At 48.8% G+C, this 14,389-nt stretch overlaps 1 protein-coding gene across 1 annotated transcript in view; it reads left to right on the forward strand.

Annotated features, from left to right (window-relative positions):
• Positions 1–2,853: 2,853 nt before the first annotated feature.
• PTGIR (prostaglandin I2 receptor) overlaps positions 2,854–14,389 on the forward strand; it is a 28,253-nt gene continuing 16,717 nt past the window's right edge. The window contains exon 1 of the mRNA XM_040442315.1: positions 2,854–4,078. Within this exon, the coding sequence (XP_040298249.1) occupies positions 3,227–4,078 (852 nt within the window). The 5' untranslated portion in view covers positions 2,854–3,226. The remainder of the gene's footprint in view (positions 4,079–14,389) is intronic.

The raw sequence follows: 14,389 nt of genomic DNA on the forward strand, positions 1-14,389 counted from the left end.
TCTTCTCCGTTTTCTCTTTCTCCCTACGTCTCTCACTCTTCTCCATTTTCTTTCTCCCTACGTCTCTCTCCCTCTTCTCCGTTTTCTATTTCTCCCTACGTCTCTCTCACTCTTCTCCGTTTTCTCTTTCTCCCTACGTCTCTCTCACTCTTCTCTGTTTTATTTCTCCCTACGTCTCTCTCACTCTTCTCCGTTTTCTCTTTCTCCCTACGTCTCTCTCGCTCTTCTCTGTTTTCTCTTTCTCCCTACGTCTCTCTCACTCTTCTCCGTTTTCTCTTTCTCCCTACGTCTCTCTCACTCTTCTCTGTTTTCTCTTTCTCCCTACGTCTCTCTCACTCTTCTTTCTCCCTACGTCTCTCTCACTCTTCTCTTTCTCCCTACGTCTCTCTCACTCTTCTCTTTCCCCCTACGTCTCTCTCACTCTTCTCTTTCTCCCTACGTCTCTCTCACTCTTCTCTTTCTCCCTACGTCTCTCTCACTCTTCTCTTTCTCCCTACGTCTCTCTCACTCTTCTCTTTCTCCCTACATCTCTCTCACTCTTCTCTTTCTCCATACGTCTCTCTCACTCTTCTCTGTTTTCTCTTTCTACCTACGTCTCTCTCACTCTTCTCTTTCTCCCTACGTCTCTCTCACTCTTCTCTTTGACCCTACGTCTCTCTCACTCTTCTCTGTTTTCTCTTTCTCCCTACGTCTCTCTCACTCTTCTCTTTCTCCCTACGTCTCTCTCACTCTTCTCTGTTTTCTCTTTCTCCCTACGTCTCTCTCACTCTTCTTTCTCCCTACGTCTCTCTCACTCTTCTCTTTCTCCCTACGTCTCTCTCACTCTTCTCTTTCTCCCTACGTCTCTCTCACTCTTCTCTTTCTCCCTACGTCTCTCTCACTCTTCTCTTTCTCCCTACGTCTCTCTCACTCTTCTCTTTCTCCCTACGTCTCTCTCACTCTTCTCTTTCTCCCTACATCTCTCTCACTCTTCTCTTTCTCCATACGTCTCTCTCACTCTTCTCTGTTTTCTCTTTCTACCTACGTCTCTCTCACTCTTCTCTTTCTCCCTACGTCTCTCTCACTCTTCTCTTTGACCCTACGTCTCTCTCACTCTTCTCTGTTTTCTCTTTCTCCCTACGTCTCTCTCACTCTTCTCTTTCTCCCTACGTCTCTCTCACTCTTCTCTGTTTTCTCTTTCTCCCTACGTCTCTCTCACTCTTCTCTTTCTCCCTACGTCTCTCTCACTCTTCTCTTTGACCCTACGTCTCTCTCACTCTTCTCTTTCTCCCTACGTCTCTCTCACTCTTCTCTGTTTTCTCTTTCTCCCTACGTCTCTCTCACTCTTCTCTTTCTCCCTACATCTCTCTCACTCTTCTCTTTCTCCATACGTCTCTCTCACTCTTCTCTGTTTTCTCTTTCTACCTACGTCTCTCTCACTCTTCTCTTTCTCCCTACGTCTCTCTCACTCTTCTCTTTGACCCTACGTCTCTCTCACTCTTCTCTGTTTTCTCTTTCTCCCTACGTCTCTCTCACTCTTCTCTTTCTCCCTACGTCTCTCTCACTCTTCTCTGTTTTCTCTTTCTCCCTACGTCTCTCTCACTCTTCTCTTTCTCCCTACGTCTCTCTCACTCTTCTCTTTGACCCTACGTCTCTCTCACTCTTCTCTTTCTCCCTACGTCTCTCTCACTCTTCTCTGTTTTCTCTTTCTACCTACGTCTCTCTCACTCTTCTCTTTCTCCATACATCTCTCTCACTCTTCTCCGTTTTCTCTTTCTCCCTACGTCTCTCACTTTACTCCGTTTTCTTTCTCCCTACGTCTCTCACTTTTCTCCGTTTTCTTTCTCCCTACGTCTCTCACTCTTCTCCGTTTTCTTTTTCTCCCTACGTCTCTCTCACTCTTCTCCGTTTTCTCTTTCTCCCAACGTCTCTCTCACTCTTCTCTTTCTCCCTACGTCTCTCTCACTCTTCTCTTTCTCCCTACGTCTCTCTCACTCTTCTCTTTCTCCCAACGTCTCTCTCACTCTTCTTTCTCCCTACGTCTCTCTCACTCTTCTCTTTCTCCCTAAGTCTCTCTCACTCTTCTCTTTCTCCATACGTCTCTCTCACTCTTCTCCGTTTTCTCTTTCTCCCTACGTCTCTCACTTTTCTCCGTTTTCTTTCTCCCTACGTCTCTCACTTTTCTCCGTTTTCTTTCTCCCTACGTCTCTCACTCTTCTCCGTTTTCTTTTTCTCCCTACGTCTCTCTCACTCTTCTCCGTTTTCTCTTTCTCCCTACGTCTCTCTCACTCTTCTCTTTCTCCCTACGTCTCTCTCACTCTTCTCTTTCTCCCTACGTCTCTCTCACTCTTCTCTTTCTCCCAACGTCTCTCTCACTCTTCTTTCTCCCTACGTCTCTCTCACTCTTCTCTTTCTCCCTACGTCTCTCTCACTCTTCTCTTTCTCCCTACGTCTCTCCTGTTTTCTCTTTCTCCCTACGTCTCTCTCACTCTTCTCCGTTTTCTCTTTCTCCCTACGTCTCTCTCACTCTTCTCCGTTTTCTCTTTCTCCCTACGTCTCTCTCACTCTTCTCCGTTTTCTCTTTCTCCCTACGTCTCTCTCACTCTTCTCTTTCTCCCTACGTCTCTCTCACTCTTCTCTTTCTCCATACGTCTCTCTCACTCTTATCTGTTTTCTCTTTCTACCTACGTCTCTCTCACTCTTCTCTTTCTCCCTACGTCTCTCTCACTCTTCTGTTTTCTCTTTCTCCCTACGTCTCTCTCACTCTTCTCCGTTTTCTCTTTCTCCCTACGTCTCTCACTCTTCTGTTTTCTCTTTCTCCCTACGTCTCTCTCACTCTTCTCTGTTTTCTCTTTCTACCTCTGTCTCTCTTCCTTGTTCTCTCTCTCCCTCTGGCTCTTGCCACTTCCCGCGCTCTCTCCCCTCCCACTTTGCTGTCTCTTCTCGCAGGTCGTATCACTGACAGATCCCAGTGCAGAGTCAAGTGTATAAGAGAGAGCAGAAAGTGGCGAGAGCTCAGAAATTGCGAGGAGGCGACAGACACATGAAGTTCCTGAGAGGAGAGGTGCCAGGCGGGCGGCTGCACCACAGCTGGATGGAAGAGAAGCGACGCGGAGACTCCACATGTGATTGAAAGCTGCAAAAGAGGAAGAGAGAGTGAACACAAAAGAGGCAATCGGTGGGGTGGAGGCGAGAGTCAGAGGAGGCGACCACTACTTGGAAGAGACAGACAGCAGTGGCATCAGAGATGCTGGAGAGTGCGGTGATAACAGCGCAGCCGTCCCTCCACCCCACCGTCCAGCACTTCTGTGAGAACTCCACCCGGGTGCATGCCGATGGGAACCCCGCCACCAGCACCCTCATGTTTGCCATGGGAGTACTGGGGAACCTGCTGGCTCTGGGCATCCTGGGGGTTCATCGGAGAGAACGGAGGGCACGTGCCTCACCATTTTGTGTCCTGGTGACAGGACTGGCAGTGACGGATCTCCTGGGCACCTGCGTCCTGAGTCCGGTGGTCTTTGTCTCCTACGCTCAGCAGGCATCCCTCCTGGCATTGGGCTCTCAGCCGCTCTGCAAACTCTTTGCATTTGCGATGACTTTCTTCAACCTGTCCTCCATGGTGATCCTGTTTTTCATGGCCTTTGAGCGTTGCCTGGCACTAAGTCACCCCTATGTGTATGCCCAGCACAGCTGGGGGCACCGCCTGGCACGGGCAGCCTTGCCTATTTCCTACATCTTGCCGGCACTGCTCTGTGCTCTGCCGCTGATCGGAGTCGGAGAACATAAGCAGTTCTGTCCGGGCACCTGGTGCTTTATTCGGATGGTGGTGCCACCCACAACCGGGAGAGATGGGGCTCTGGCCTTTTCGCTGCTTTATGCCAGCCTGACCGGACTCCTGATCCTGGCGATATTACTGTGTAACGCCTCGGTGACTGCCAGCCTGTGCCGCATGCGGAAGGGTCAGAGGGCACGGAGAGGGTCCCTGCGCAGAGGAGGCGCCCGAGGATGGTTCCTGGGAGCTGGAGAAGAGGAGCTGGAAAATCTCATCCTCCTGGTGCTCATGACCACCATATTCATGGTGTGCTCGGTGCCAATGACGGTAAGTGCCCTCGGAGAGGTGGGTGATGTGGGTGGGGGAGGGACCGACTACAATCAAAGTTTCGCAGTCAGAAAATGAGACAAGTGACAGCTGGCAAGGACACACAAGGGTTAATTAACTTCCAGCATCAATTGTGTACAGAGGGCGCAAAAAAGTGTCAGGAGGCTGCACAAAGCATGGAAAGTACAAATGTGGGGGACCGGAACCTCACAATCCATGATAATGACAATGACACTCGGGGTACAGGATAATGACGCTGACACTCGGGGTACAGGATAATGACACTGACACTCGGGGTACAGGATAATGACGCTGACACTCGGGGTACAGGATAATGACACTGACACTCGGGGTACAGGATAATGACACTCGGGGTACAGAATAATGACAATGACACTCGGGGTACAGGATAATGACAATGACACTCGGGGTACAGGATAATGACAATGACACTCGGGGTACAGAATAATGACGCTGACACTCGGGGTACAGGATAATGACAATGACACTCGGGGTACAGGATAATGACAATGACATTCGGGGTACAGGATAATGACAATGACACTCGGGGTACAGGATAATGACAATGACACTCGGGGTACAGGATAATGACAATGACACTCGGGGTACAGGATAATGACGCTGACACTCGGGGTACAGGATAATGACAATGACACTCGGGGTACAGGATAATGACAATGACACTCGGGGTACAGGATAATGACGCTGACACTCGGGGTACAGGATAATGACACACTGACACTCGGGGTACAGGATAATGACACTGACACTCGGGGTACAGGATAATTACACTGACACTCGGGGTACAGGATAATGACGCCGATACTCGGGGTACAGGATAATGACGCCGATACTCGGGGTACAGGATAATGACATTGACACTCGGGGTACAGGATAATGACACTTGGGGTGCAGGATAATGACACTGACACTCGGGGTACAGGATAATGACACTGACACTCGGGGTACAGGATAATGACACTGACACTCGGGGTACAGGATAATGACACACTATCACTTGGGGTACAGGATAATGACACTGACACTCGGGGTACAGGATGATGACACTGACACTCGGGGTACAGGATAATGACACTGACACTCGGGGTACAGGATAATGACACTGACACTCGGGGTACAGGATAATGACACACTATCACTTGGGGTACAGGATAATGACACTGACACTCGGGGTACAGGATAATGACACTGACACTGGGGGTACAGGATAATGACACTGACACTCGGGGTACAGGATAATGACACTGACACTGGGGGTACAGGATGATGACACTGACACTCGGGGTACAGGATAATGACACTGACACTCGGGGTACAGGATTATGACACACTGACACTCGGGGTACAGGATAATGACACACTGACACTCGGGGTACAGGATAATGACACTTGGGGTACAGGATAATGACACTTGGGGTACAGGATATTGACACTAACACTTGGGGTACAGGATAATGACACTGACACTCGGGGTACAGGATAATGACACTGACACTCGGGGTACAGGATAATGACACTGACACTCGGGGTACAGGATAATGACACTGACACTCGGGGTACAGGATAATGACAATGACACTCGGGGTACAGGATAATGACACTGACACTCGGGGTACAGGATTGTGACACTGACACTCGGGGTACAGGATAATGACACTTGGGGTACTGGATAATGACACTTGGGGTACAGGATAATGACACTGACACTCGGGGTACAGGATAATGACACTGACACTGGGAGTACAGGATAATGACAATGACACTCGGGGTACAGGATAATGACACTGACACTCGGGGTACAGGATAATGACACTTGGGGTACAGGATAATGACACTGACACTTGGGGTACAGGATAATGACACTGACACTCGGGGTACAGGATAATGGCACACTGACACTCGGGGTACAGGATAATGACACTGACACTCGGGGTACAGGATGATGACACTCGGGGTACAGGATAATGACGCTGACACTCGGGGTACAGGATAATGACACTGACACTCGGGGAACAGGATGATGACAATGACACTCGGGGTACAGGATAATGACGCTGACACTCGGGGTACAGGATAATGACACTGACACTCGGGGTACAGGATAATAACGCTGACACTCGGGGTACAGGATAATGACGCTCACACTCGGGGTACAGGATAATGACACTGACACTCGGGGTACAGGATAATGACACTGACACTCGGGGTACAGGATAATGACACTGACACTCGGGGTACAGGATAATGACACTGACACTCGGGGTACAGGATGATGACACTGACACTCGGGGTACAGGATAATAACGCTGACACTCGGGGTACAGGATAATAACGCTGACACTCGGGGTACAGGATAATGACACCGATACTCGGGGTACAGGATAATGACATTGACACTTGGGGTACAGGATAAAGACACTTGGGGTGCAGGATAATGACACTGACACTCGGGGTACAGGATAATGACACTGACACTCGGGGTACAGGATAATGGCACACTGACACTCGGGGTACAGGATAATGACACTGACACTCGGGGTACAGGATAATGACGCTGACACTCGGGGTACAGGATAATGACGCTGACACTCGGGGTACAGGATAATGACGCTGACACTCGGGGTACAGGATAATGACACTGACACTCAGGGTACAGGATAATGACACACTGACACTTGGGGTACAGGATAATGACACTGACACTTGGGGTACAGGATAATGACACTGACACTTGGGGTACAGGATAATGACACTGACACTTGGGGTACAGGATAATGACATTGACACTTTGGGGTACAGGATAATGACACTTGGGGTACAGGATAATGACACTTGGGGTGCAGGATAATGACACACTGACACTCGGGGTACAGGATAATGACACTGACACTCGGGGTACAGGATAATGACACTGACACTCGGGGTACAGGATAATGACACTGACACTCGGGGTACAGGATAATGACACTGACACTCGGGGTACGGGATAATGACACTGACACTCGGGGTACAGGATAATGACACTGACACTCAGGGTACAGGATAATGACGCTGACACTTGGGGTACAGGATAATGACACTGACATTCGTGGTACAGGATAATGACACTGACACTCGGGGTACAGGATAATGACACTGACACTCGGGGTACAGGATAATGACACTGACACTCGGGGTACAGGACAATGACGCTGACACTTGGGGTACAGGATAATGACGCTGACACTCGGTGTACAGGATAATGACACTGACACTCGGGGTACAGGATAATGACACTTGGGGTACAGGATAATGACACTGACACTCGGGGTACAGGATTATGACACACTGACACTCGGGGTACAGGATAATGACACACTGACACTCGGGGTACAGGATAATGACACACTGACACTCGGGGTACAGGATAATGACACACTGACACTCGGGGTACAGGATAATGACACTTGGGGTACAGGATAATGACACTTGGGGTACAGGATAATGACACTCGGGGTACAGGATAATGACACTGACACTCGGGGTACAGGATGATGACACTGACACTCGGGGTACAGGATAATGACGCTGACACTCGGGGTACAGGATAATGACACTGACACTCGGGGTACAGGATAATGACATTGACACTCGGGGTACAGGACAATGACGCTGACACTCGGGGTACAGGATAATGACACTGACACTCGGGGTACAGGATAATGACACTGACACTGGGGGTACAGGATAATGACACTGGGGGTACAGGATAATGACACTGACACTCGGGGTACAGGATAATGACACTGACACTCGGGGTACAGGATAATGACACTGACATTCGGGGTACAGGATAATGACACTGACACTCGGGGTACAGGATAATGACACTCGGGGTACAGGATAATGACGCTTACACTCGGGGTACAGAATAATGACGCTTACACTCGGGGTACAGGATAATGACACTGACACTCGGGGTACAGAATAATGACGCTTACACTCGGGGTACAGGATAATGACACGGACACTTGGGGTACAGGATAATGACACTCGGGGTACAGAATAATGACGCTTACACTCGGGGTACAGGATAATGACACTTACACTCGGGGTACAGGATAATGACACTTACACTCGGGGTACAGAATAATGACGCTTACACTCGGGGTACAGGATAATGACACTTACACTCGGGGTACAGGATAATGACACTTACACTCGGGGTACAGAATAATGACGCTTACACTCGGGGTACAGAATAATGACGCTTACACTCGGGGTACAGAATAATGACGCTGACACTCGGGGTACAGGATAATGACGCTTACACTCGGGGTACAGAATAATGACACGGACACTTGGGGTACAGGATAATGATGCTGACACTCGGGGTACAGGATAATGACGCAGACACTCGGGGTACAGGATAATGACGCTGACACTCGGGGTACAGGATAATGACGCTGACACTCGGGGTACAGGATAATGACGCTGACACTCGGGGTACAGGATAATGACACTGACACTCGGGGTACAGGATAATGACACTGACACTCGGGGTACAGGATAATGACGCAGACACTCAGGGTACAGGATAATGACACTGACACTCGGGGTACAGGATAATGACACTGACACTCGGGGTACAGGTTAATGACACTGACACTCGGGGTACAGGATAATGACACTGACACTCGGGGTACAGGATAATGACACTGACACTCGGGGTACAGGATAATGACGCTTACACTCGGGGTACAGAATAATGACGCTTACACTCGGGGTACAGGATAATGACGCTGACACTCGGGGTACAGGATAATGACGCTGACACTCGGGGTACAGGATAATGACGCTGACACTCGGGGTACAGGATAATGACGCTGACACTCGGGGTACAGGATAATGACGCTGACACTCGGGGTACAGGATGATGACACTGACACTCGGGGTACAGGATGATGACACTGACACTCGGGGTACAGGATAATGACGCTGACACTCGGGGTACAGGATAATGACGCTGACACTCGGGGTACAGGATAATGACACTGACACTCGGGGTACAGGATAATGACACTGACACTCGGGGTACAGGATAATGACACTGACACTCGGGGTACAGGATAATGACACTGACACTCGGGGTACAGGATAATGACACTGACACTCGGGGTACAGGATAATGACGCTGACACTCGGGGTACAGGATAATGACAATGACACTCGGGGTACAGGATGATGACACTGACACTCGGGGTACAGGATAATGACACTGACACTCGGGGTACAGGATAATGATACTGACACTCGGGGTACAGGATAATGACGCTGACACTCGGGGTACAGGATAATGAAACTAGGTAAATTTAGGTTAAATTGGCAGTACTACCAGGCGCTAAGATTTTACCACACTTTATTTTAGTATAAAACTAGACATAAACAAGGTGATCGGGTCTTAGTTTAGCTCCGGGTTTCACCGACGCTCCGTCGGCTTCTTCAGGGCGACCCAGAGGAGCGGCACACACCGGGATTTACACAAAAAAACTGGAAATTACATCATTGGATTGACAAGTACAGTCCACAAATACATTTAGTAGCATAAATAATTAAAAACATTGTGTAAACATATTATATAAAAGCAATAAATAATTGATAGTACATAAATACAGGGGCGTACATAGAAATCCTTGGGCCCCATAGCAAGAATCTTAATGGGGCCCCACTAACTCCGTCCACTGGCCCATCCCACCACCTGCCCTGGCTTCTCCCCTGCCATACCCCCAGCAGTTGCAGCCGTGTAGACATTAGGAGCTACTTTCACACTTGCGTTTCTATTTTCCGGTATTGAGATCCGTCATAGGGTCTTAATACCGGGAAAAAACCCGCTTTTGATTGTCCCCATTCATTGTCTGAGGGCACTGTCCACTATAAGCAGCACACAGGGGGTGCTATGGTGGTGATGGCATAATAGTATACCAGAGCCACCATGGCCCCCCTTGCCTTATGAACTGTCAGAACCTCCTAATGCATACCTCAGCTGCTGCAGGACATATAAAGCTTCGTTCACATCTGTGTTGGGGCCTCATTCGTGGATCAGGTCATAAATGCTGGACACAATTTTATAGCCTGGAAGATGGAAACCTGACAGATCTCATCATAGTCAGCGGGATCCGTCAGGTGTTGTCGTCCATGAAGTGCCAGATCCGGAACTGCAGTGATTTTCGTTGTTGTGCTCCTATGACGGCAGAACAGCGACCGTCACCAGCACAGAAGTGAACAAGTAATACACACCTCAGCTGCTGCAGAACATTATAATAGTGACAAGGGAACTACAAGTCTCATCATCACCAGATTATTATTGGAAATTAGGGAGCAACACAGGGAGAGGTGAAAGTGGAGAGAACTACAACTCCCAGCATGTCCAGGCTGTTATGATCAGATACAAGTAGATATTACACAGAGTATAAGGCCGGGTTCATATCACCGTTTAGTTTTCAGTTCTTCTGATCCGTCAGATAAACAGAAAAAGAAAGGAAAAAAAAATGATCCTGTATTTCAAGCGTCAGTTCTGCACATTCCGCATCCATTTATGCCATTTCTGTCGGAGATCCGTTATTTTAGACAGAAAAAAGTCCTGCATGCAAAACGGAAAACTAAACTGTGATGAGAATCCAGCCTAAGAAAAGAGAACTACAACTCTCAGCATGTCCAGATTATAGGACATCATCTAGTTGTACCAGGTATGGCCAGACTTATTATGGGTCATCAGTATACATTCCAAAGAGGGGGTATAAGAGGAGAGAACCACAACTCCCAGCATTACCAGCCTGTACTAGGGCATACGTTTAAATTGCATTGAGAAACATATAATAGGACAGAACTACAACTCCCAGCTTTTCTAGGATGTTATGTTATCCCAGAACACCACTAACCTCTCCTTCAGGCGCCACACAGAAGCTCCGCCCCCTCACAGTGATATGCCACAGGTCTTTCACCAGTCCTCTGCACTGGTCACATGATGATGACATCACCAAAGGTCCTTTAGACTTCTGCTGCTCTGCTATTCATTGGCTTCCTGCACTGGTCACATGGTTGATGACATCACCAAAGGTCCTTCTCCACCTCTTACTTTCTCAGGTAGCCATACAAGTGTAATTAGTGGGCGGGGTCTATCCTCCACTGCGGGCCCCCTTCCCCCAGGGGCCCCATAGCAGCTGCGTGGTCTGCCTCTATTGGATGTACGCCACTGCATAAATATATATATACACATCTGAAATACAGCGATATACTGTTTTGGTAATACATACTGCAGCTTGCAGGGAGGCTCCAATAGAGAGATAGAGATGGCCCGAATAGTTCCCGGCGAACATCGCTTGTTCGCGTTCGCCGCGGCGGGAGAACATATGCGATGTTCGGTCCGCCCCCTATACATCATCATTGAGTAAACTTTGACCCTGTACCTCACAGTCAGCTGACACATTCCAGCCAATCAGCAGCAGACCCTCCCTCCCAGACCCTCCCACCTCCCGGACAGCGTCCATCTTAGATTCCTTCGGAAGCTGCAGTCTCAGTGAGAGGAGGGACAGTGCTGCAGCTGCTGCTGATCTAATAGGGGAAGCGTTAGCTAGGCCAGTGTATTCAGTGTCCACAGACTCATCTGCTGTAAGCACAGCGTCCAGACAGCACCCCAAAAAGACCTTTTCAGGGCTGGTACATCAGTCTGCTTTATTATTATTTTTTGCATATACATTGTGGCGAAACCGACCTCGCCACTGGGTTTTGGAGAGGACTGGCTGCTGGCCTCTTGCCCCTGGATTATGGGCCATATACTAACTTTTAAACCCCTGAACCTATTCAAGTGAATTTTGGATAGGTTTGTCCCCAAGTTATACTGTTTAAATTGATGTTAGTTATATGTATGGCCAATGTAAACTCACAAAGTTGTAACAATCTATAATAAGTGTAACTTGTCAGCTTGGGAGGAATATGCGGGTGTGTTTCTATTGTGCCATTGTCCCATTGTGTGTTTAAATGGTGATGTCTGTTCTGTTGTCCTCACATGTGTATTGGCGATCTCCCTTTGTCCTTAGAGATAATTGGATTGCTCTTCAGGTTGTCTCGAGGGCAGAGAGGAGGAAACCATGATGCATTGTGTCTGTGTGTCCTAAGTGCTGTTTATCTGTCTTATGTCACAGTCTTCATTCTGGTCCCCTAGGGGCGTGTACACCAGATGGGCTGTACTTACATTGTATGTGTTGTAAATTACTGATTGGTTGTATTTCAAACCCCTGTGGGCAGTACTATGTTTGTGGTTTATGAATAAAAGAGGCTGTACGTGAAGTACAGTCAGACCACTGTTTGACCCTCAACACGGAGCCTTGTCTCGTTATTGGGGGGATTCACTGTATGCTGTTAGAAGACCGATTGCCAGGATTGTATGCTTTTCCTGTTCGTCTGCTAGCAGCTATTCGTGAGGTTCCAGTTTGGAGTGCTACTTTGTATCCAGTTCGGGAGTTTGGTGTTCTGCAGTAGCTGTGCCTGTCTCTCAGAAAGGGGCTTATTACCTAAACGGATTTTAACCCCTTGTCTGCTGAAAGGTGCCGTTACATTGGTGGCAAGCAGCGGGATCGTTCCCACAGCCCAGAAGGACAGCTACAAAGAAACATCATTCCCTGGAATTACAATTTGAGGGCAACGCATGTCCCAGTACAGCGACCCTGACAGCACCAGAATGGAAACAGCAGTGGAGTACGATGAGGGTGTCATGGATGACCGAGATGCAGTCCGCAAAGGCATCTGGTACCAGGCACTGGGTATTATGGAGTATATGCAGGACGAGAGACTCCCCACGGAAGACCAGCGGTTGCAGAAGCGAGTAGCCCTGCGGATGCCCTTCCTGGGAGAGCAGCCCCGGGAGGAATGGGTAAAGGAATTGGAACTCCTAGCATGGCGGGAGCTGTGGCTGGAAGATGCCTACCAGGCGCTCTGGTGGTATGGGGCACAGTACCTACCCAGGACAGCTGAGCATGACAAGCCGGAGGGAGAGGAGTTTGATGGTCCTGGCTTGTTATGGGAGACCTTTTCAGAGCTGGAGTTTGGGAGCCCTACACAAGCCCGGTTCCATGATCTCTTGGAATGGAGGGAGAGCAGGTATGACTGGGACGACACTCATGTGATTGAGCAGGACCTGGTCCACCTGGTGACCCGGGAGATGGAGCTGGAACAGGGCTACCAGCAGCTGTTCCACGCCAGTGGGAAGGCTCAGCAGGACAGTAAGGTGACAGACCCAGTGTAAAATAATAAACTAACATTTTTTATTAGGCTTGGGTTATTTTAGAGGACCATGCAAGGGCAGCACTTGTGTTGAGGTGTCAATTTTTGACAGGTTGAGACGACAATAGCATTTGGGAAGGTTAGGAATCCTCCTTCTCAGCATATTATTATTAGCTTTACAAATAAGGTATACATAGAAAACCATGATGTAAGGGGATTTACTTGTTAACCATATATGTCTATTAGAATGTTAAATTTAGGATACAATGTAACTCTATGTAGAGTCAACCTATAAAATGGCTTTGTTTCATGACATAGGCAGAGCATTCTTGCACGGACACCTGTTGCTCTCTACACACACACACAGATTCACACATACACGTTATTTTGGGGAAATAAGCTTTTTCACTTATTTTAATTGTTTTATTGCTTGCTTGTAACCTTTCAAGACTTATTGCTGTGCTATATTTTTCTCTTTCTAAACTTTGTAACTTTCTTTTTATGAGAATTAAATCCTTCTAATTTTTATCTTTCATCACGAACTTTGCACATTTTGTTGGGCTCCTTCTAAAGCATTTCTTGAAAAATAGAGTAATGCAGGACGTTATTCTACACCCAGTCTCCATTCCCCAGCGGCAGTGTGAAGTGCAGGGAGAGGAGAGCAGCGTCCTCTCTCCCCAGCGGCAGGCTGAGTTACAGGGGGCAGAGGTAGTAGTTCCTGCCCCCCAGCAGCAGAGTGATATGCCGGGATGGCAGTGTGAAATGCAGGGAGAGGAGAGCAGCGTCCTCCCTTCTCAGCGGCAGGTGGAGTTACAGGGGGCAGAGGTAGTTGTTCCTGCCCCCCAGCAGCAGCATGATTTTTTGGGAATTGGGAGCCCAGTCTCCATTCCCCAGCGGCAGGCGGAGTTACAGGGGGCAGAGACAGTCGGTCCTGTCCCCCAGCGGCAGAGTGTCCAGCAGGGAATAGAGAGCCCAGTCTCCTTTCCCCAGCAACAGGACACTGTATTGGGA

This window comes from Bufo bufo, chromosome 8 (assembly GCF_905171765.1).
Source record: "Bufo bufo chromosome 8, aBufBuf1.1, whole genome shotgun sequence".
Lineage (NCBI taxonomy): Eukaryota > Metazoa > Chordata > Amphibia > Anura > Bufonidae > Bufo > Bufo bufo.